Source organism: Panthera onca, chromosome C1 (assembly GCF_046562875.1).
Source record: "Panthera onca isolate mPanOnc1 chromosome C1, mPanOnc1 haplotype 2, whole genome shotgun sequence".
Lineage (NCBI taxonomy): Eukaryota > Metazoa > Chordata > Mammalia > Carnivora > Felidae > Panthera > Panthera onca.
Genome location: NC_138346.1, coordinates 94,607,038 through 94,628,204, shown reverse-complemented (window position 1 = coordinate 94,628,204; position 21,167 = coordinate 94,607,038). Strand labels below are relative to the sequence as shown.

Genomic DNA, 21,167 nt, shown 5'->3' with positions numbered 1-21,167 from the left:
GTTTGATGGTGTTTGGCATTTAGAGCATGAATTTGAAATACATGTGATTTGATAAACTGTAAAGAGGGTTGAATGTTAACTGTTAGACTAAAGAACAAGAAGTAAGTTTCTTCTCCCCTTAAGTATTATAGAAAATTCACTCACAGAAAGGTTTAGGAAATAGCATATTATCCATCACTTCATTACTGACTAGGATTAGAATATAAATTTTCTGTACAAAGTTAGAATAGTCAGAAGTCATTTATAACGTGGCCATAAAGCATTATTGCCATAGACCTAGCATAATTTTACAAAACCGTTCACTGTTAAACAGTTCACTGTAATTGGATTTTTACTTTGTTGTTGTTAATATGTTTTTTAGTTAACAAATAATGCTTTGTATTTCTTTCTTTGTAAAAGGTTGATGTCAGATTGTATTTAGCTATTTAGTCATTGAGCAGAATCATAGAGGCTCCCAGACAACTACATTGATACTGTTATCTACAGTCGGTACCTGAGATGGGATCTTTGCCATGTCTGTTGCTTAAGAGATTAATAAGCACAGAAATGAAAACTGGTATTTATAATATAGCAAAATATATTTATAGTATTACCAGAAAAATCATTTCACTGACCTTTAGTTGTAGAAATTTGCATGGGCAATACTATAGTTTGGTTCATCTTTGTAGAAACTTTTCAAATACCCTGAAGCTGGATGGTTATTTTTATCTGGTTTCTTAAAAAAGAAAGAGAGAGAGAGAGAGAGAAAGAAAAGGAAGGAAGGAAGGAAGGAAGGAAGGAAGGAAGGAAGGAAGAAAGAAAGAAAGTGATTTGTGGTAGCTTCTAGTAATTTACTTAATTTTGAGATAATGGGTTTACCTAAAGGAATCCTCTTGGTGTCAAGAGACAAAATATGATTCTTCTTTTTTTTTTAATGCATTTCTTACTACTCAAAGCTTATCATTGTGGAGATTCTTGTTTAAATAACTCATGAATTCACTTGATAAAAATAAACTTATACTTTTAATTTACTACTTAAGTTACTAATAGTGCCTTCAATTTAGAGAAGAGTTGTCCCTTAGGTGTTTCATGTGTGACTTCAGGTAAATTACTTAATCTCTTTAAGGACCTGTTTCTCTGTCAAGTGACCTTAATAATACATTAAGGAAATGATCTAAAAACGTGCTGAATAACTCCATTTTTCTTGTGCCCTTTACATATTCCTAATATAAGGATGCCTGTCTTAGTGTGACAACCATTCTATAAAAGTGGTTCTCCTCTTTCCTACTTTTGGTTTTCAGAAGAGCCAGATTCATGGGCATGCAACCTCTGATGTTACACAGGGCCCTGTGTTTGATTTGATGTTCTGCTGTTACCAACTAAAATTCTTAATAATTTTTCAACAAGCAGCCCTACATTTTCCTCTTGCACAGGGACCAGAAATTATATATATATGGTCCTCAGAAATCAGTTGTCATATATAGTTGTCATAATATACATTGAATAGTAATTTTCTATGTAAACCATATAAATTTCCTTAACTACAAAGGAAATCTTTGTACACAAATTTTATCTGAATGTATTTTAATTGGGGAAAAATACAGCTGGGAGTTACCATACAGTAAATCCTTTAAATGTTAGTTCTCATAATGAGGGTTTTTTAAATTTGCTCTTTTAACAGTTCTGTTGTTTTATTTTTATTTATCTTTTTGTCATCTTAAAACACAAAAGTATTTGCTTAAAACACAAAAACATTATGTTAGATGAAAAAAAATTAAATTCAAAGCAAGGTTTAACTCCTTATGCCATTACAGGTTATCAAGTTATACCCAACCACCAGCAAAACTACCAAGGACTAGTTGGAGTTCAGCAACCCCAGAGTCAGAGTCTAGTTGGTGGCCAGCCCAACAACATTGGAAATCAGATCCAAGGAGTAGTCATCCCATATCCTTCAGTGCCATCATACCAGGTATGTTGTCACTATTAGCATCTTTGGATAGAGGTAAATACATAAAATATATAGCTACAGTGCATCTTCTTTCTTTTCTTATTATAGGGGAAATGATTCTGTGATACATAATTTATAGTCATAAGAGTTGTATTAGTTATAGCAATTTTGTTTTACCTCATTGTATTGCTTTATTCATTCAATTCTTTAATTTTTATAAATAATTAAATGTGTACTACCACGTGAACCACATTGGTATTGGCAAGAAAATTTTCTTTGGCGTTGTCTATGTTTCCAATGATAGAAACATATAACAACCTAGTATCTGATTCTTTTCTTCAGCTCCTTAGAAAGTCTTGTTGAGAGGGGGATGACAGGGAAAATAGAGGGAGAGGTAGGTATTTAAAAGAGTGAGGCAGAATACAAACTATAAATCAGTGTTGATAGAATAGAAAAGAATGTCAGGTTTTCCATGGAACTGATCTTTTTCCCTACCACCAGTCCTAGAAAGGAATGGCATATCATGTATTAAAAATGTTGTGGACTTTTGGTCACTACATAAAATGAGTTATGAAGTGTATCTTGTCTTTATATTCCCCAGAACAATTTACACGAGCACAGAATAACTGTTGTACAGAATACTGAATATAGTTTAACAGAGAACTACTACACTTTAAAAATTTTTTTATTATTGGTTCTATTTATTTAAAAGTCATAAAACTGGGGCACCTGGTGGCTCAGTTGGTTCACTGTCTGACTTTGGCTCAGGTCACGATCTCCCGGATCATGAATCCAAGCCCCACATTGGGCGCTCTGCTGACATTGCAGAGCCCGCTTCAGACCCTCTGTCTCCTCTCTGCCCCTTCCGCACCCGCCCAAAAAAGTAAACTTTAAAAAAGTAAATAATAAAAGTCATAAAACTATTTGAGTTTTCTATGTAAAAAGTGCATTGGGGGGCGCCTTGTGACTCATTCGGTTGAGTGTCCAACTTCGGCTCAGGTCATGGTCTCATGGTTCTTGAGTTCAAGCCCTGCATCAGGCTCTGTGCTGACAGCTCAGTTTTGAGGCTCCTTCAGATTCCGTGTCTCCCTCTCTCTCTGCCCCTCCCCCACTCGTGCTCTGTCTCACTCTCTCTCAAAAAAATAAATAAACATTTTTTTTAAAAAGTATTGTGGATTTTAATTTATAGTTGTAAAGTAGAAATACCTATTGTTTCATGTATAGGTCAGGTATATTTAGTGTAATATGACACATTCTCAGAAATTTGTTTCACCTTTCCTTCATCCTTCTGGAATAACTTGCAAGTGAGTTTGTTTTATTAGCCTAATGGCTTTCCATACCTGAGTCTATTGTTAAGAAATCCAAAGACCATTTTCATTCATCTCAATGAGGTAAAGATAAGACTAGTTAGTAAGATACATGTACATGTAAACAAGTTGGTGATGTATACAGTCCCATAACAGGATTATGAAATAAAACCATGAACTGATTAGGAACTTAAATACAGAAGTTCTCTGGAAAGATAAAAACCTTTAACTAGCTCTTAAAAGAAAATTATGGGCATAAGTTGGTTATGAAGAAATCCTGGGGATGGGGAAGGATATGAGCAAAGGTGCTAGCATATTCCATATAATTCCAGAAATTTTAAATTGAAATTAAATGTAAACTACAGAATTGTCAAGGAAGGGCTAGTGAGCACTAACAGTATGTCTAGTTTTCTAGCTTCCTGATAATAGAAAGCAACTAAGGAAGAAAGAAAACTAGGTTTTATATTTTTGTTTTCTTTCCAATCTCTCATGCTTTTTACTCCTTATCCTCTGTACTTGAGCCCAGGCACATGAGACTGCCCATCCCCTACTTCTCCATAGCTAGACATTAGACAGGATCAGTACCAGAGCAGGAACTCTCCCTTGTCAAGGACCTTGCTCATGCTTCCTAACCCAGTACCCAGGCACTGTGAAAATAAGATCTGCCCTTCACCTTTAGGGGGTTCACAGTCTGGTGTGACTAATACAATTTTTAAATAAATTACAGACTTGTTAGTATAGTTCTTTAAAATGAGCTATATATTGAAAATGTTTCAGTGCTAAGACAGTAATTATAATTTCTATAGCATACTTGTTTTTACAAGTTATAAATCATTTCTCAAGGTATTTTATATAATCTTCAAACTGGGTAAAAGACTATGAGAAGGATGGCTCTGTAGAGCATTAAGAACTTGCCTTATAATTCCTACTACCTCTCGTAGACAGGCTAGGTGGTGATAAAATGCCATCTAAAAAATAAGCCAGAAAAATCATCTGTCCTTAGTAGATTGTATTTGGTGGCCATAGGTCTCAAGTACTGTTCCCTCTCTCTTTTTTGGTACTTCAATTTTTTCTTTACCACTAGTTGTAGATTTATTCTATAGCTTAAATCATCTAGATTGAGCTGTGTCATTTTCCCTGGATCTGTCTTCCATATATATTAACTTAGATACTATCATAAATAATAATTTTAGAATGTTGCGCTCCCTCAGTAGACAAAAAGAGTTATTCAGAATTGGATAAATCAAACCAGTAACTTTCTCTTTGCAATAATTGAGCCAAATTGAAAGTAATAAAGGATTACTGTGTTTTTTAAAAAGACTGGTTTGCATTTCAGTAACATGTTATATAGCAAGACTTAGAAGTTAATCAATTTCCAGTGGTGCTTGGGTGGCTCAGTCGGCTAAGCGTCTGACTCTTGATTTCAGCTCAGGTCATGATCTCAGGGTTTGTGAGTTCAAGTCCTGAATCAGACTTTGGGATGCTGACAATGGATCCTCTCTGGTGCCCTCTTTCTCTGCCCCTCCCCCACTTGCACACTCTCTCTTTCTCCATGAAAATAAATTAATTAACTTAAAAAAAAGTTAATCAACTTCTAAATCACAGAGGCCAGATAGAATAGTGAGATGATTAAGGAGCTGACACTCTGGAACCAGAGGGCATAGGTTCAAATCTTTTTTTTTTTTTTTTTTTTAATTTTTTGTTTTTAATGTTTATCTTTATTTTTGAGACAGAGCATGCGTGGGGGAGAGGCAGAGAGAGGGAGACAGAGAATCGGAAGCAGGCTCCAGGCTCCGAGCTGTCAGCACAGAGCCAGACGCAGGGCTCGAACTCGTCAACTGTGAGATCATGACTCGAGCCAAAGTTGGATGCTCAACTGACTGAGCCACCCAGGCGCCCCCATAGGTTCAAATCTTAACTTCCCTGCTTGCTAGCTATACAACCTTGGGCAAGTTACTTAACCTCAATTTTCCCATCTATAAAACAGGGATAATAAAAGTACCTTTTTCAGGTTATTAGGAAGACTTAATATTATAACACACAAAGTTCTTAGAATGGAACCTGATGTGTGATGGTAACTAGTCAGTAATATTAACTTCCATTGTCATCACTATCCTACTTTTACTACTATTGATACTACCATTGCTAACATCGTCATCATCATCATCATAACCTTCAGAAGCTTTTACATTGGCCCTATTTACCAAAATCACTATAATCCACCCGTAATGTTGTGGCACATTTATGAATTAAGAACCCATTAGAACAACAACATCAGAAGAGCCAATTGTGTCCGTGGTTTCTATTTTAGAAAGTAGAGAAACCAGTGTACTAAAAAACCGATTCTGTTTATGTGGTTTCTATGTAGATAATATAGAAAACAGAACTGAAAGATCTGCTATTCACCAGATGCCTACTGTACTAGATCCTGTAAATAGAGACTACAGTGGAGATAATGCCTCCCATGAGATGGAAGTAGTGTCCCATTTTTTCAGATACGAAGCTGATGATCCTCAGAATAGTTAAGTCATTTGCCCAAAGTCTCATAGATAGCCAAGGAATGGAGTCTATACCATGTCTGTTTATCTTAAGCTCCAAAACTCACACTCTTTATGATGCAGTGTATCTCCCTGGTGCCCTACCTGAGTTTTACTTAGCTCTGCCTGAGACAAACTGTATTGTATTACTTTTTCCACATCAAATCATCATCCGTATTTGGAAATGTCATCAGTGTTTGGAAACCATTTCTTTTTTGGTTTTTTTTTTTTTTTTTTCCTTTTAGTTTATTTATTTTGAGAGAGAGAGAGCGTGCATGTGAGTGGGAAAGCAGCAGAGAAAAAGGGAGAGAGAGAATCCCAAGCAGGTTCCGCACTGTCAGCACAGAGCCCGACCCGAGGCTTGTACCCACAAACTGAGATAATGACCTGAGCTGAAATCAAGAGTCAGACACTTACCTGACTGCAACACTCAGGTGCCTCTGGAAACCATTTCTTTTTTAAAACAAGTTTTACTTAAGGACATAAGTCACATTTTATGTTTATAACCGAATACATCTAGCCTACTATACAACTGATAAAGCCTAGCCAAAAATAATAGCTGGCTGAAAAGACAGAAATAAAGTTGTGGTACTGTAGCTAATTTATCATGACAGCCGATTGGCAGTTTTAGCTTATTCCTAAATGTTTATACTGGAAAAGTTTATGGAGGCTGGAGACATTAACATTTGCCAGATTTTGAAGAACATTTTTCCCTTTAAATTGTCTTTCAAATTTTAGGTTTCACTGCCTCAAAGTTCTCAAGGAATTGCCCATCAGACTTATCAGCAGCCTGTTGTGTTCCCTAATCAGTCTAATCAAGGATCTATGCCCACAACAGGAATGCCAGTTTACTATAGTGTCATTCCTCCTGGTCAACAAAGTAATTTAAGGTGAGTATGACCAAGAAACCTAATCCTATAGCTTCTCATTGTTTATCATGATTATGGTCTGTTGCTAATTTTAAAATTGAGTAAAGAGCATGACCTGAAGTGATTGTCTAATATAGAATAGAAAAACTATGATACAGTCTACTTTTCTAATAGTTCTTTTAACAGAATCCATATATGCAAAACATTTCATATGTAAACTGAACAAGAGTCAAATCGTCTCTCATGTGCCTAAAAGTAGGCAATTCTCCTCTTAACCAGTAGTTGGCCATAGACCTTGGAGTTTGGAGCATTTAATATTTAAGGTTTTTGTAAGGAGTCAGGGGAGAATATTTCTTGTGTATAACCTTAGCAGCAAAATTTCTTAACTGAAATTTTTCAGGCTACAGGGAACTCATTTTTCATCAGTAAGAGGAGACAGGCATATAGAAGAAGCAAATGATAATAGCTCTGTGTAAAAGCAAGTTATGAAACTACTTCTTTAGCTGCTTCAACTTGGAAGAACAGAAGCTTCTCTGATAAGCCTAATGTGATATAAATAGTAATCTTCCTTTGAATTGGGTAACTTTAGTCCATTATTCAGAAAGTATTACAGTCTTTGATTTATTCTCATGACATCCCTGTAAGGTTGCCAGAGGGACTGCATTGCTCTTTTCGAGAAGGAAGACCTAAGTTTTCATTGCTGGTAAGAGGTTGGCACCGGTTATGGTTACTGGTGATGATATTTAGGGGTGAGAAAAGGATTGACAGACTTGTTTCATTGAATCTACTTGGGAGAATGGAGACTTGGCTCTCGTATTTGTTACCAGACACAACACACACACATAGGACACACACACACAGAGGATTTGCTTATTTCCTTGCCCTTTCCAGCTCTGTGACTGTCACAGATTGAAGAGGCCCAGGATTTTTAATCAGCAAGTTGGTTGTGTCTTTGAGGTAGAGCAGCTACACACTGAAAATAGAAATGTGTACTGTGTTTGGGGTGCCTGGGTGGCTCAGTTGGTTGAGCATCCAGCTTCGGCTCAGGTCATGATCTTACTGTCCCTGCATGTTCAAGCCCCACACCGGGCTCTGTGCTGACAGCTCGAAGCTTGGAGCCTGTTTCAGATTCTGTGTCTCCCTCTCTCTCTGCCCCTCCCCCACTCATGCTTGCTCTCTCTCTCTCTCTCTCTCTCTGTCAAAAATAAAATAAACGTTAAAAAATTAAAAAAAGAAATGTATACTGTGTTAAATTTCCCATTTGTTGTATAAGTTTAAATTCTGTAAATAAGGAGAAATGCTCCCAATCTGAACTTCTTTTTCTGATTTATGTAAATTTGGGGTCTGTAATGCCAGTTCAGGATTTCAGTTGTCAGAAGCAGAATTTTGTGCTAACACAAGTGAAATGGATGGTGTGAGAATGGCTGTGAATTATCTGCTTTTTGAACCAAAGTGTAACGTTTTGTTGACCTGAGAGAAAATCACCAAAGAAATCATTCCAATGTACAGCAGAAGCTGAGAGAAGGGGATATTACTTAATACAGTGACTTATTTGAGATCAAAAGACCCCTGCTTTTGTAAGTTTTATAGGCTTGCATGCTGGGTAGAGGGGCTTTCTTGAAAGAAGATCAAGTCTAAAAGGACCTATAAAGATGGCTTAGACTTTATAAAAACTTTCCCATGTTTGTTATATTTATCATTTCTTTGAAACAAAAGCAATCTTGTCTCGACTTCCGAGGGAGCTGGCCCTGGGAGTGTCTATAGATGGGAAAGAGCACAGCTCTGTAACACCCACCCCTAAATTCAACCTTATTTTAAGAATGATGGCAGGATGGGGCGCCTGGGTGGCTCAGTCGGTTGAGCGTCTGACTTCGGCTCAGGTCATGATCTTGCGTTTTGTGAGTTTGAGTCCCGCATCGGGCTGTGTGCTGACAGCTCAGAGTCTGGAGCCTGCTTCGGATTCTGTGTCTCCCTCTCTCTCTGCCCCTCCCCCACTCATGCTCTCGCGCGCGCGCGCGCGCTCTTTCTCTCTGTCAAAAATAAAAATAAACTTTAAAAAAAATAATGGTGGCAGGATCTAAAAACCGTCAAGTAGAATGCTTATAACTACACTTTGGAAAGAACCATACGAACCTTTAGTTCCTAGTCCTGCTTCCACAAGAAAATAAAAATATGGGGAGCTGGCCTTGGCCTGAGGAATAGCTTGGAAGCCCAGCAATTAAAAGAGAAGTGAGATTCCCCTCCAACTTTAATCTTGAGAAAAACTTTTGGGAATTACTCAGTTTAGTGCGTAGACCTAGAAGAGAAAGGTAAGATAAGTTTGAAATAAGCTAGCTGTAAATTGACAGTAGTGATTGGTTACTATGTAACAAACTACATTGATCTCTTCCAACTACAGATTACCAATGTGAGAAATGGAATGGATGGCACATAAGGCAAGAATGTGTATCCTGTCACACTTTTATCCTGATACCTTTTATGCTAGTTATTGGGTAGGAGTATAAGTCGTACACAGAATTGATTAAGGATACCTTTGAGTGGAAAACATCTGTAACTAATGTTATTTTTTTTTTAATTTTTAAATTAAAAAAAAATTAACTATAACAGCATTTTAAAAAATGTAACAGCATTCTTTACTGAAATTTTATTGGTGATTCTGGGCAATATTTGATAAGCAAATTGGTATAATATTTCAGATTTCCAATGTAAAGATCAACTGTTGGCACTTATTAATTAGATCATTGTATTACAATCCAAGGGCTAATATTATAGAGACCATTCCTTCATAAATCTAGATTTGTTCTATAAATTATATTTTATTTACATATTCCAGTGTGTTTACATGCAGAGCAGAGGTTTATCTGAATATTTCAGCACCTAGAGCAGGGCCTAGCCCAGGGTAGAAGCTCGGTAAATGCATAGTGAATTGAATACACTTCTTTAATGACAGAGGCCAACTTACACATAGGTATTGGTACATATATATTATTCTCAATTATGTACAGTTATTGGCCTTAATGTTACTATTTTGTGTCTGCAACCTCTATATGCTCTTAAATTTTTCGTTAATATTTTTACTACAAAATAAATTATGCTTGCTGACACAAGTTAAACGATCAATACAAAGGTGTGTAAAATGAAGGCTAATCATTAGGCCCCACTCTGCCCTCACCTCCAGGTGACCAGTGTTCACGTTCTAGAGTGTGCATTCTGTCACATTAGCCTCCTGCCCAAATAAAGGCATACACATCTAAAATACACAGGTATTGAAATTAGGTTAGGTGGTAGATTCTAATGAAATAGACAGTATCTTGTATTCAGTCTTTAACAATGTATTGTGAAGATCAGATTAGTAAGATTCAGTGTAAGACATTCTTGTTTTGTGTGTTTGTTTTTTCCTCATTTCATCACAAACATAATTTTATGTAAATGAAATCATATGCAGGCAGTATTTTGTTGTTCTGATTGCCTTCTCTCCCCTGACCCTGTCAACGAGATCATTTTCCATATACGCACATGTTGGATAACCCATGTTTCTCTCCTGGTTTGTATCCTTCCTCACTTCCTCCTTGTACCTAATCATGTGGTAACACAGATAATGGGTACGGAGACACAAGTAAGATAGATTAACACAGACATAAAATGGAATTTATAAATAGTTTAAAATATAAAATGTCTACAACTTGCTTTTTTTTTAAATATACAACCATATCATGTTTGAAATATGAGAGAATTAAATCTTTCAAATTTAGTAATATGACTGATAACAGATTTTTTTTTTCAGCTAGCTTCATTTCTTTATTTTAAGATACTGCTTATAACTTCTGCCATTTTCTCAGGAGTCCAAATGTATGCCCTGTTCCTTAAGGCTCTTCATCATGGAATCTACCTGATTTGATATCAGGTTATGAAGAGGTCTAACTTAGGTACTTTTTATAGATAACTGAATCTTGTGCCATGAGGCGTTAATTGATTGGGGGGGAGGGGGCATTATATGGTTAGAAAAAGATGAGCTAAGGGGGGCCTGGGTGGCTCAGTCGGTTAAGCATCTGACTCTTGATTTCGGTTCAGGTCACGATCTCATGGTTTGTGAGATCAAGCCCTACATCTGTGCTAACTGCACCAAACCTGCTTAGAATTCTCTCTCCCTTTCTCTCTGCCCCTCCCCTGCTCTCTCTTTCTCTTTCTCAAAATAAAGAAACATTTAGAAAAAAATTTAGAAAGAAGTTGAGCTTTGGAGTCAAAACCTGTCTTCAAGCATATGTGACTTTAGGCAAGTTTTTTAGTCTTTTTGCACTTTGGTTTTCTCATGTGTAAAATAAGAATAATACCTCACAGGATCAGTGTGCAGAATTCCATGTGTAGGACTTTGTGTATGAAAATTATTCTAAAATATAGTATATACTGCCTATGTTCTTAGGTGGAAGACACTGAAAATTGTTAATAAAACTTTTTATTGCTTATTCAGAGCCATAATCCTGAGCATCAGTAATTATGCTCAGTAATTGTGCCCCCACAGAAGTTTGAAGCATGTTGGAGATATTTTCACTTACTTTCTAATCTCAGGCTCTTTCTTTGTCACTTATAGTCAGCGTAGGTGCTTTAAATCTGCAGTGGAGTTACTAGAACTAGGTTTTTAAAAAGAAAGGCTGTGAGTCAGATCCTGGAGGGCTCTGCTTTGAAAAAAGGTTTTGATATCTTTGAGGAATTTGTGACTTCTGTTTTAATAGTTCACATGCCTTTACCTCATACCTGGATCTGAGCTGTGTTCCAGATTATTGTGCTTGCTGGTCAGACACTTACCCGAAAAGTAGTAGGAACGATGAAAGAAACCATAGAGTATCATTAGTTTGTCCTTGAAGCAGAAAATATTTTCGAATGTTATTCCCAAGTAGACTAAATATAATAAAATGTTAGTTTATTTTCTAAATGACTTGTGTTTTCTATGTGACCAGAATTTACATATTCTTTTCTTGTATGCCAAGCATACTTCTTAAAAGACATTCACTTTGTAGATTTAAGAACATTTATCTTGGGGTGCCTGGGTTGCTCAGTCAGTTAGGCATCCAACTCTTGGTTTCAGCTCAGGTCATGATCTCATAGTTTGTGGGTTCGAGCCTCATGTTGGTCTCTGTGCTAATAGCAAGGAGCCTGGTTGGGATTCTTTCTCTCTGCCCCTCCCCTACTTGTGCTCACTCGCTCTCTCTCAAAATAAATAAACTTTAAAAAGAAAGAAAGAAAATTTATCCTCATTTACTTCAGTGAATTTGAAATCTGCATTTTTACCAAAACACTAAGCTGAGGAATGAAAAAGTATACTACATTATCCCTTCAGAATAACTTACATAAAGGAAATATATACAGTTGAACATTGTTGTCAATTTGTATTTGCAAAATTGCCTATTCCCTATAATTTATTTATAATCCAAAAATAGATATTTGCAGGCTTTCTCAGCCATTTGAACATATGCACAGAGCAGTGAAAAATTTGAGTCACCCAATGTACACATTCTCAGCTGAGGTCAAACAGGTTAAGTCTTCCGCCTTATTTCAGCTCTCATACTGGAAATTTCCTTTTCAGTCTATTTAGTGCTACAGTTTTGGCATTTTTGTGCTATTTGGTAATTTTGCTGCTTAAAATAGCCCCCAGGCATAATGCTGAAGTTCTGTCTAGTGTTCCTAAGCACAAGAAGGGTGTAATGTGTCTTATGGAGTAAATATGTTTGTTCTGGAATGAATTATATTGTTGGCCATCAGCGCAGTGTTAAGGAATCAGCAATGTGGCACATCCAGAAAAAGGAAGAAATCCACCCATCTGTAGGTGAGACCACTCCAGAAAGTACTAAGGTAACCTCTAAAATATGTGATGAAGCTATATAAAGATAGAAAAGCAGATAAATTTGTGGATTCACGGGATGACAACCAGTAAGAAAAGCATAATGACAGCATTGTGAGGCCAAAAGCCAAGGAAATTTGTGGTCAAATTACTCTGGGTCAGGAAAGTGTTAAAGCCCTCTCAAATAATGTTTAATAAAGAAATACTGCACACAATTAGTTATTGTAAGAAGTCTACATTAAAGGTCTTTAAACAGATACACATAAAATTAAGGTTACATGTTGATCAGTTGATGAGGATATTGTGACCAGAGAGGCTCTTAGTAACCCTGTATTTCCTGTAGAGACAATGGCTCAGTAGTTGCTAATTCAGTGTTCATGTGACTTTTAGAACATAATTATCATGAATAACAAGAATCAACTGAATTTTATGCCTCATACTGTGTTAGACACCATAAAGGCATCCAGAATGCAGTAATAATGTAGAGTTTATATTATCAGTGAGTTTTAATCATTTCTACTGCTAAAGCCTACTAAATCTTAATAAAGCTTTGACTTAATAGTCAAGTAAAGACTATAAAATTTGACAAATCTGTAGCCTTTATTTTTCAGAAGACTATAAAAGGTTTGCCTTCCTCTCTAATGCTAAAGATTCAATCCAGCAAGAATTTACATATTTAAATATGTTTAGATATGGAAGAAAGATAAGACATAGTCCTTGTCCTTAGGGAGCTACAATTTTTTTTTTTTTATGGAGAGCTAAACTTACACATAAGAAACAAGTAGGAAGTCCTGCAAAATGAATATAAGGAAGGATCATTTAAGAGCATTAAGGAACACAATATGTATAGCTACTAAGCATTTTGCTAACCAAATGGTATATAACCTTAGCATTATTACTGTTTGAGCCCTGCCTACCTGGTCAGCATTTCTCCACCTTCTGTTTCAGTCCTTCTAAAATGGGGTTTTGGAGGTGCCTGGGTGGCTCTGTCAGTTAAGCATCCGACTCTTGATTTCGCTTCAGGTCATGATCTCCCAGTGGGTCGTGCTCCACACTGAGCATGGAGCCTGCTTAAGATTCTCTCCCTCCCTCCTTCTGCCCCTCGCCCACTGTGGTGCATACATGCGCTCTCCCACTTTCAAAACATGAATTTTTTTTTTAATTGGGATTTCATTACAGAAAGCTTAGAAATGCAGATAAAACCTTTCTTCTAGAATGTCTTCTTGTCTATACTTTTTACATTTCTAGAAGCTTGTCTTTAAAGTGTCCTTTGAAAAGGATAAGAATGTGTGTTTGTTTTTATTTTACATATACACAATGAAACATGGGAAAAGTTAACCATAGAATTTAACCTGAAGGTCTAAACTTTTCTACCCTGATTTCTAGAACCCTACCTTATTAACATATCTGCCAGTGATTTCTAATCTCATCAGCTTGTTAGAATAACCTGTAGAGCCCTTTAAAAATACTGGTAATAGGGACTCCTTGGTGGCTCAGTCAGTTAAGCACATCCAACTCTTGATTTCTGCTCAGATCATGATTCCAGCGTTATGAGATTGAGCCCCACATTGGATTCCACAATGACAGTACAGAGCCTACTTGGGATTCTCTCTCTTTCTCTCTCTCTCTCTCTGCCCCACCCCTGCTCGCTCTCACATGCATGCGCGCGTGCTCGTGCGCTCTCTCTCTCTCTCAAAATAAATAAATAAACTTAAAAAAAAAAAAAAAAAAACCCACTGGTCATAACCCCTAGCTCTCTCCATTCTCATTTCACTGTCATGGGCCTGATCTAGATGATTCTTCTGACAAGAGTTAAGACCCTTCACCTGCATTAAGCCCTTCTCATCTTGTTTTTATCCACAGAGTTGAGCTGTGTGTAGCCATAACCCAGTAATATTTTACACGTCTGCAGGAAAATTATGTCTGTTTATCACTGTTTATTGATAAACTTTCATCCAAGACACAATGTTTAAAGATAAAACTGTGTAAATTAACCCCGTTCCAACAAGTGTACTCAGTTTTAGATCGAAAATATATGTTAAACTCTGACCTTAAAGAGTCCTCATCCATGCACTCTTTATGTTTTTTATTAATGGACTGTAATGAGCTCCATTCTGTTAACAAAGAAGAGGTAAGATTTCTGTAAGAACAGTGAGACTTTGTTTTGAAAAATGTCTTCCTTAGCTTGAGAGTTGCTTAGCAACCTCTTTTTCTTTTTTTGGCAGAGGCTTCTTATGCAGAAAAATAGAATTTGAATTGTTAATTTTATTTTTCAGCTCAACCTTTCACTTATCACTGAGACAACTTTTTGTTTGGATTAGATTATGTTGTTATGTATACTGTGAAGATTATCATTTTCAGCAAGCCATGTAGTGGTCAGAGAAGCTTAGTTTCACAACTAATCGTGGGATTTCTCTCAGTTTTTTGTATGGAGAGAAAATTCCATTCCTACAATGTCTTCAAAAGTGGCAAGCTAGTTGGATAATATCTTAAAATGCCCTCATTTTGATGGATTTTTTCTTCCTGTTTTACCTTTCATTTCTCATTTTTGTCTTGAAACTCAAAAGGAGAATATACTTTTGTTTTTGATCTGTCATCTCAAAGAGCTAGCATACACAGAGAGAAACTTGAAGAGACTACCTTTATTTTTCAGAACTTGCTAAAAAATGCTTCACAGTATCTTTATGAAATGATGAAAAAGAAAGGCTACTTTTAAGTCCTTTCCTTTTTCCTCCCCACAGTCTGTTTTTCCCCATTTTTATATCCTACTATTCCGGTGGTTTCCTCTTTGTCCTACTTCTGAAACCTGTCTTGGATTCATTTTATTTCTCCTAAACTTCTGATTTTGCATTTTAAGTTTTTCGTTTGCCTCAGCCATCCTTTGACATAATTGTTGATAACAAAGTCTCAGTTTGAACCATATCTTTTCATGAAGTTTTGTTTTTGTTATTAACTAAAAGTTAACTCCTAGCCTAGAGAAACAAATTGTAATAAGAAAATTATTTGGGGGCCTAAAACATTGCCTTTCCACAACATTCATTTTCTCTTCACTGAATGTAAAATCAAAGCTTTCTACTATTTTTGTAGGCATGTATTTATCAGCAAAATTTATTAGTAAATCAAGTTTCATTGACAGAATGTTAAATGGGAAGGAAAGAAGATGCTATAGCTATTTCATTTTTTGTGAGTTCAAAATGACTCTTAGTAGTAATATTTTGGATTAGAATAATAGTATTTAGTAGGTACTCTTAAAGAATGGAGAGGAAAGCTAACCTTTCATGCAAAGCCTCTCCATTTTACACATAAGTAAACTGATCATATTTGTGGCTCATCTTCATTCTCTCTCAGTGGGTTTCTGTTGACAAATATCCAAAATATTTCTCCTACATCTGTATTTTGTCTATTTGAAACAGTCTTTTCTCTATCTCTGATTGTGTGTGTCTGTGTGTGTGTGTGTGTGTGTGTGTATGAGTGAGATACATAGTCATTGTAGAAAATGTGAAAATATAAAATGCTTCAAAACGTAAAAAAAAAGTGTGAAAAATCAAGGGTGCCTGGATGGCTCAGTCAGTTGAGCGTCCAGCTTCGGCTCAGGTCATGATCTCAGGGTTGATGAGTTCGAGCCCCGTGTCGGGCTCTGTGCTGACAGCTCAGAGCCTGGATCCTGCTTCGAATTCTGTGTTTTCCTGTCTCTCTGTCCCTGCCCCGCTCATGTTCTGTGTCTCTCTCTCAAAAATAAATATGAAAAAGAAATTTTTTTTAAGTGTGAAAAAGCAGATCAACTATAGTCTCACCACCCAGAGATAATTACTGTTAAATTTTGGTACACTTCTCAAGTCATTTCTCAGTACATACCTAATACGTAAACTTTGGTAGGAATTATGTGTTTTAAACAGTGTATTTTCTGTAGTTTTAATTGCATTATTCATCAACTTTGGCTTACAAACTAAACCATATAAAAATACATGCTATAAACTTTTTAGTTTCTACCTTATCCATTGCCCTTTGTGCAAACAGTTATTATTCACCAAAATAATCACTGTTCAGACTTTGGTATGAACCTTTCTAACACTTCTACTTCTTTTAAATAGTTATGTGAAAGACTTGTGGTTTAGCAAGAGAGCATCATTGTTTTTGTTTTGATGTAGAGAGGTTAGGAATGTTTTTATCTGTGTTACTGTGAATTTTTTTGCACATGTGGAATTATTTTCATAAATCTCTTATTCTGCAGCTTGCTTTTTTTCATTAAATATTACTTTTGAATATCTTTCCACAGATTATTTGCATCATTTCTTTTAGGTTAGAATAGAGAGAAGCCACCTTGTAAGAGATCAGGCTAAGGAATTTGTGTTTAATAAGTTGTTGTTTTTAATTAGGGTAGTAAAGTTGCTGAAATATATTTGAATTAAACTGAAAACACAAGTAGAAGGATCCCCTAATACAAGCAAGCATCAAGTGGCAGGGTCCTTGCCTGTGGTGGTCACAGTCAGAAGGGGATACATCTAGGAGGCCTTTTGAAAGAAAATACAAATATTTGGTGATATTATAAGTGAGGATTAACAATTTCAAATATCTTGATGGATAATGTTTCACTAGCAACAATAGAATGTCAGGGTTGGAGAGTCACCTGGGTGGCTCAGTCAGTTGAGTGTCCGACTTCAGCTCAGGTTATGATCTCGCAGTTTGTGAGTTCGAGTCCCACATTGGTCTTGCTGCTGTCAGCCTGTCAGCGCAGAGCCCACTTCAGATTCTCTGTCCCACTCTCTCTCCCCTTCCCTTGCTTGTGATCTCCCAAAAATAATTAAATATATCTTTTTAATTTTTTAAACATTGGGGTTGGAGATTGGTGTAATTATTATTGGGATATCATTTACTTAAAAATACCTACTAGAAGGGTGCCTGGGTGGCTCAGTTGGTTAGGCGACCGACTTCAGCTCAGGTCATCATCTCACAGTTTGTGAGTTTGAGCCCCGCGTCAGGCTCTGTGCTGACAGCTCAGAGCCTGGAGCCTGCTTCAGATTCTGTGTCTCCCCCTCTCTCTGCCCCTCCCCTGCTCACACTCTGTGTCTCTCTGTCTCTCAATAATAAATAAACGTTAAAAAAAAAATTTTTTTTTTAAATACCTACTAGATCTAGAGTCAACAAAGTTATCAATAACAGGCCAGAAAGGAAATATTTTAGGCTTTAAAGACAAAAATATAAAATTGTTGATACTATTTTAGGTATTTTATATGAGAGAAAATAGATTTCCAAAGAAATTTTGTTGACAATATTCAAAATATAATAATAATTGAGGACATTTTTTATTTAATACAGGCCTACTAATGCAGTGAATAGAATTACTTTAGGTAGGGAGATAACATTTCATTTAATTAAGGGGCACAAAATGAGTGTTTTCTATCAAACTGACTGCAAATGTTTATCAGTAAAATTCATTCTTGGCTTGCAGGCTATTCAGAAGCAGACACTGAGTCATACTTGACCCAATGGCCATAGTTTGCCAATACTTACACTAGATGATTAATAGCCAGCAGTAGGAAAGACCAATAGGAAGCAGTCTGAAATGAAGGCTGACTGCACAGGAAAAGAGGAATAGAGAAGCCAACATACAAGGAGATTTCAAAGATTAACAGATATTGCTAGGAATGATGAAAACCATTAGAGGGAGAAGACATTGGATATAACAAGAAGAGGTCATTTGCAACATTGCAGACAGTATGTAGTAAATTAGAGAACTCTGAGAAGGAAATGACAAGTTTAGATAGTTCATGAAGTCTTGTCTATAAAAGGTCCAGAGTATTTATCCAAAAATAAGTAGTACTTTTTTAAAGGATAGAAAAGAAAGAACTTGTATGAAGGAAAAATTCAGATAAAAAAAGTGTATTTTTTAAACTGTAAGGGAAAAGTAAATCTCTTAATTTTCCCTGTCTACTTTTTGAATTGTTAGATTTTCACTGTTTTCTTCCCCGTGTAAATTTTAAGCTTTTCCAAATTGTTTTTAAAAATCCAGTGATGTTCTGCACAACCCAAGATTTGGAAGGGCTTTCAATTTTATTTGGTATTCCTCCAGGCCATAGGTAACCTAGATAACATGCAGTCCCCTGAGATAGGCCAAGTTTAGGAAGTGGAAAAGGTTTGACTTGGAAATGCCCCTTTGGCATATCCCATGTATTTTATTTTGTGAATAATTTCTGTGGCTTGGAAGTGTGCTGACTTTGTATTTCGCTTACTGGTGTTGTGAGCAGTATGAGGCAAGTTGATGAAAGGATCTTAAAAATCTTCATCCTCATGTCTTCCATTTCTAGCCAAGATGGGTATTGGGGACTGAATTTATCCTCCTGCCTTAACTTAAAAGCCAGAAAAATTGGGGCACCTGGGTGGCTCAGTCAGTTACCCACCCGACTCTTGGTTTGAGCTCAGGTCATGATCTCGCAGTTTATGACTTGGAGCCCTCTGCACTGGCAGTGTGGAGCCTGTTTAGGGGGTTCTCTCTCTCTCTCCTCTCTCTGCCCCTCCCCGACTCGCACACTCTCTCTCAAAATAAGTAAATAAACTTAAAATATTTATATATACAAAGCAAGTTTTTTTCAGACAGTGAGGGACAATAAATCCTGAAAGAAGGAAAATAAAATGAGTCTCATCAGTGCCCCAGCTTGCTGCCTTGAGAGAGTTTCCTAGCCACTACTCAAGGAGGGGGACCCAAGCAGTCTCTCTCTAAATTAAGGAGATGGAAGTAGGAGTGCAAGGTGGCTAAAGTTTACAGGGCAGAGTGCTGAAGAGAAGAGACTACCAAGAGAAGTCTGTGGAGATCTACAGAGGGACCCTTGGGAGTCTAATAGATTCCTGCCTAGTGCTTGTATGTACAAAATCCATCCAAGGCCAAGAGCAAGCAGGACAATCCCTGGAGCTCACACAAGGATGGGAATAGTTTATATTCCTACCAGCCGGAGTGTCAAAACCTTATTATATATGAGACATCGAGTAGAGGATCTAAAAGGACACTGTCTCACTAGTGGGGGAACATTAGACCTAGATTAAAGGCTGCTCTGGTCATGCCTAAAGAAAAGCAAGACTCAAAAGGATTAAATGATTTCTGGGTAACTTAACTGTGACTCAGGGCAAAGCTCAAAAATACTGTTTAAAAAACACAAGAATATCCAACACTCAACAAGATTAAAGTTAACAATGCCTGCCATCAAAAAAAAATTACCAAGTATGGAAAGAGGTAGGAAACTAAGGCCAATAATGAAGAGAAATATCAGCTAATTGAAACTGATTGCAAAACAATGTCAATATAAAAATCAGGGAAAAAAATGAATAGAACATCAGTGCTCCTAAAGGGGTCTAATACATATGTAATTGGCATCCTCAAAAGAGAGAAAAGGCTAGAACAAAAAAGTATTTGAATATGTAATGGCTGAAATTTTTTTTAATCTAATGAAAATTATAAACCCACAGTTCCAAAAAAAAGTTCAGTGATCCCCAAGCAAAAGAAACATAAAAGAAAAAAACTTCTAAAATAAGTGGTAAAGAGAAAATCATAAGACGAGCCAGAGAAAAAAAGACATTACATAAAAGGAAACAAAGGTAAGAATGGCAGCAGACTTCCTGCTAGAAACCATACACGCCAGAAGTCAGTACCACAACATCTGTATTTGAAGTAGTGAAAGAAAAAAATCTAGAATTATACCAGTAAATTTATCTTTTAGAAACAAAGCTGAAATGAAGACAATTTCAAATGTACAAAAACTGAATTAATCACCAACTGACCTGCACCACAAGAATTGTTAAAGGAAGTCTTTCAGACAGAAAGAAAATTATGTCTGATGGAAACTGGCCCCTGTACAAAAGAATAAAAATAAAAAGTCAACCAGTATACTGGCTCAAAAAGTTGAGTATCTTAGAACCATGTAGAGAATATATCAAGAATTCTCAAACCCTGGTTAAAACAAAAACACACCTTGGGAAAGTTTGTTTAAAAAGTTAAACTTAAACCTACTCTGTGACCCAACTATTCCACTTCTAGGTATTTAACCAAGAGAAATGAAAACTGGAACCAACCCAAATGTCCAGCAACAACTGAATGGATAAACAATTTGTGTTATATTCATCAATGGCATATTACTTAGCAATAAAAAGAATGAACTATTGATATATACAACATGGATGAATTTCATAATTATCCTGAGTGGAGAAAAGCCAGACAAAGGTATATACCATATGATTCCCTATATATGAAACTCTAGAAAATGCAGCCTAATCTCTTGCGCGAAAGCATGTCAGTGTTTGCGCAGGGTACAGTTAAGGGGGAGTTAGTTGATGGGGAAGAAAGGAAGGAGGAACTACAAATGGGCAGAATGCAACTTCTGGGGTTAGTGATGGTTTCAGGGTATACATATGTCACAACTCTTCAAATAATACCCATAATGCACAGTTTATTTTCCATCAGTTATATCTCCTTAAAGCTGTAAAAAATGATCTTCGTCTCCTTTGCTAATAGTTTGAGCAAAGACCAGTTTTATTTAAAATGAAGAGAAAAGCTGCAAAACTAACAAACCTTTAAAAACAAGTATTTTTAAGGAAAAATGTATACCACAGGGCATTTAACAGAGGCATAAAAGTCATTTTTAAAAGCTTTTAAAGAGGTAAATGCCTGAAAATAATTCCAACAATATAGGTGCAAAACCTTTA

At 36.3% G+C, this 21,167-nt stretch overlaps 1 protein-coding gene across 13 annotated transcripts in view; it reads left to right on the top strand.

Moving 5' to 3' along the window:
• R3HDM1 (R3H domain containing 1) overlaps window positions 1-21,167 on the top strand; it is a 127,594-nt gene that overhangs the window by 73,477 nt on the left and 32,950 nt on the right. For all 13 annotated transcript variants that reach the window (XM_060625978.2, XM_060625992.2, XM_060625988.2 and 10 more), the window contains 2 exons: window positions 1,794-1,948; window positions 6,510-6,661. In XM_060625978.2, coding sequence (XP_060481961.1) covers window positions 1,794-1,948; window positions 6,510-6,661 — 307 coding nt within the window. The remainder of the gene's footprint in view (window positions 1-1,793; window positions 1,949-6,509; window positions 6,662-21,167) is intronic.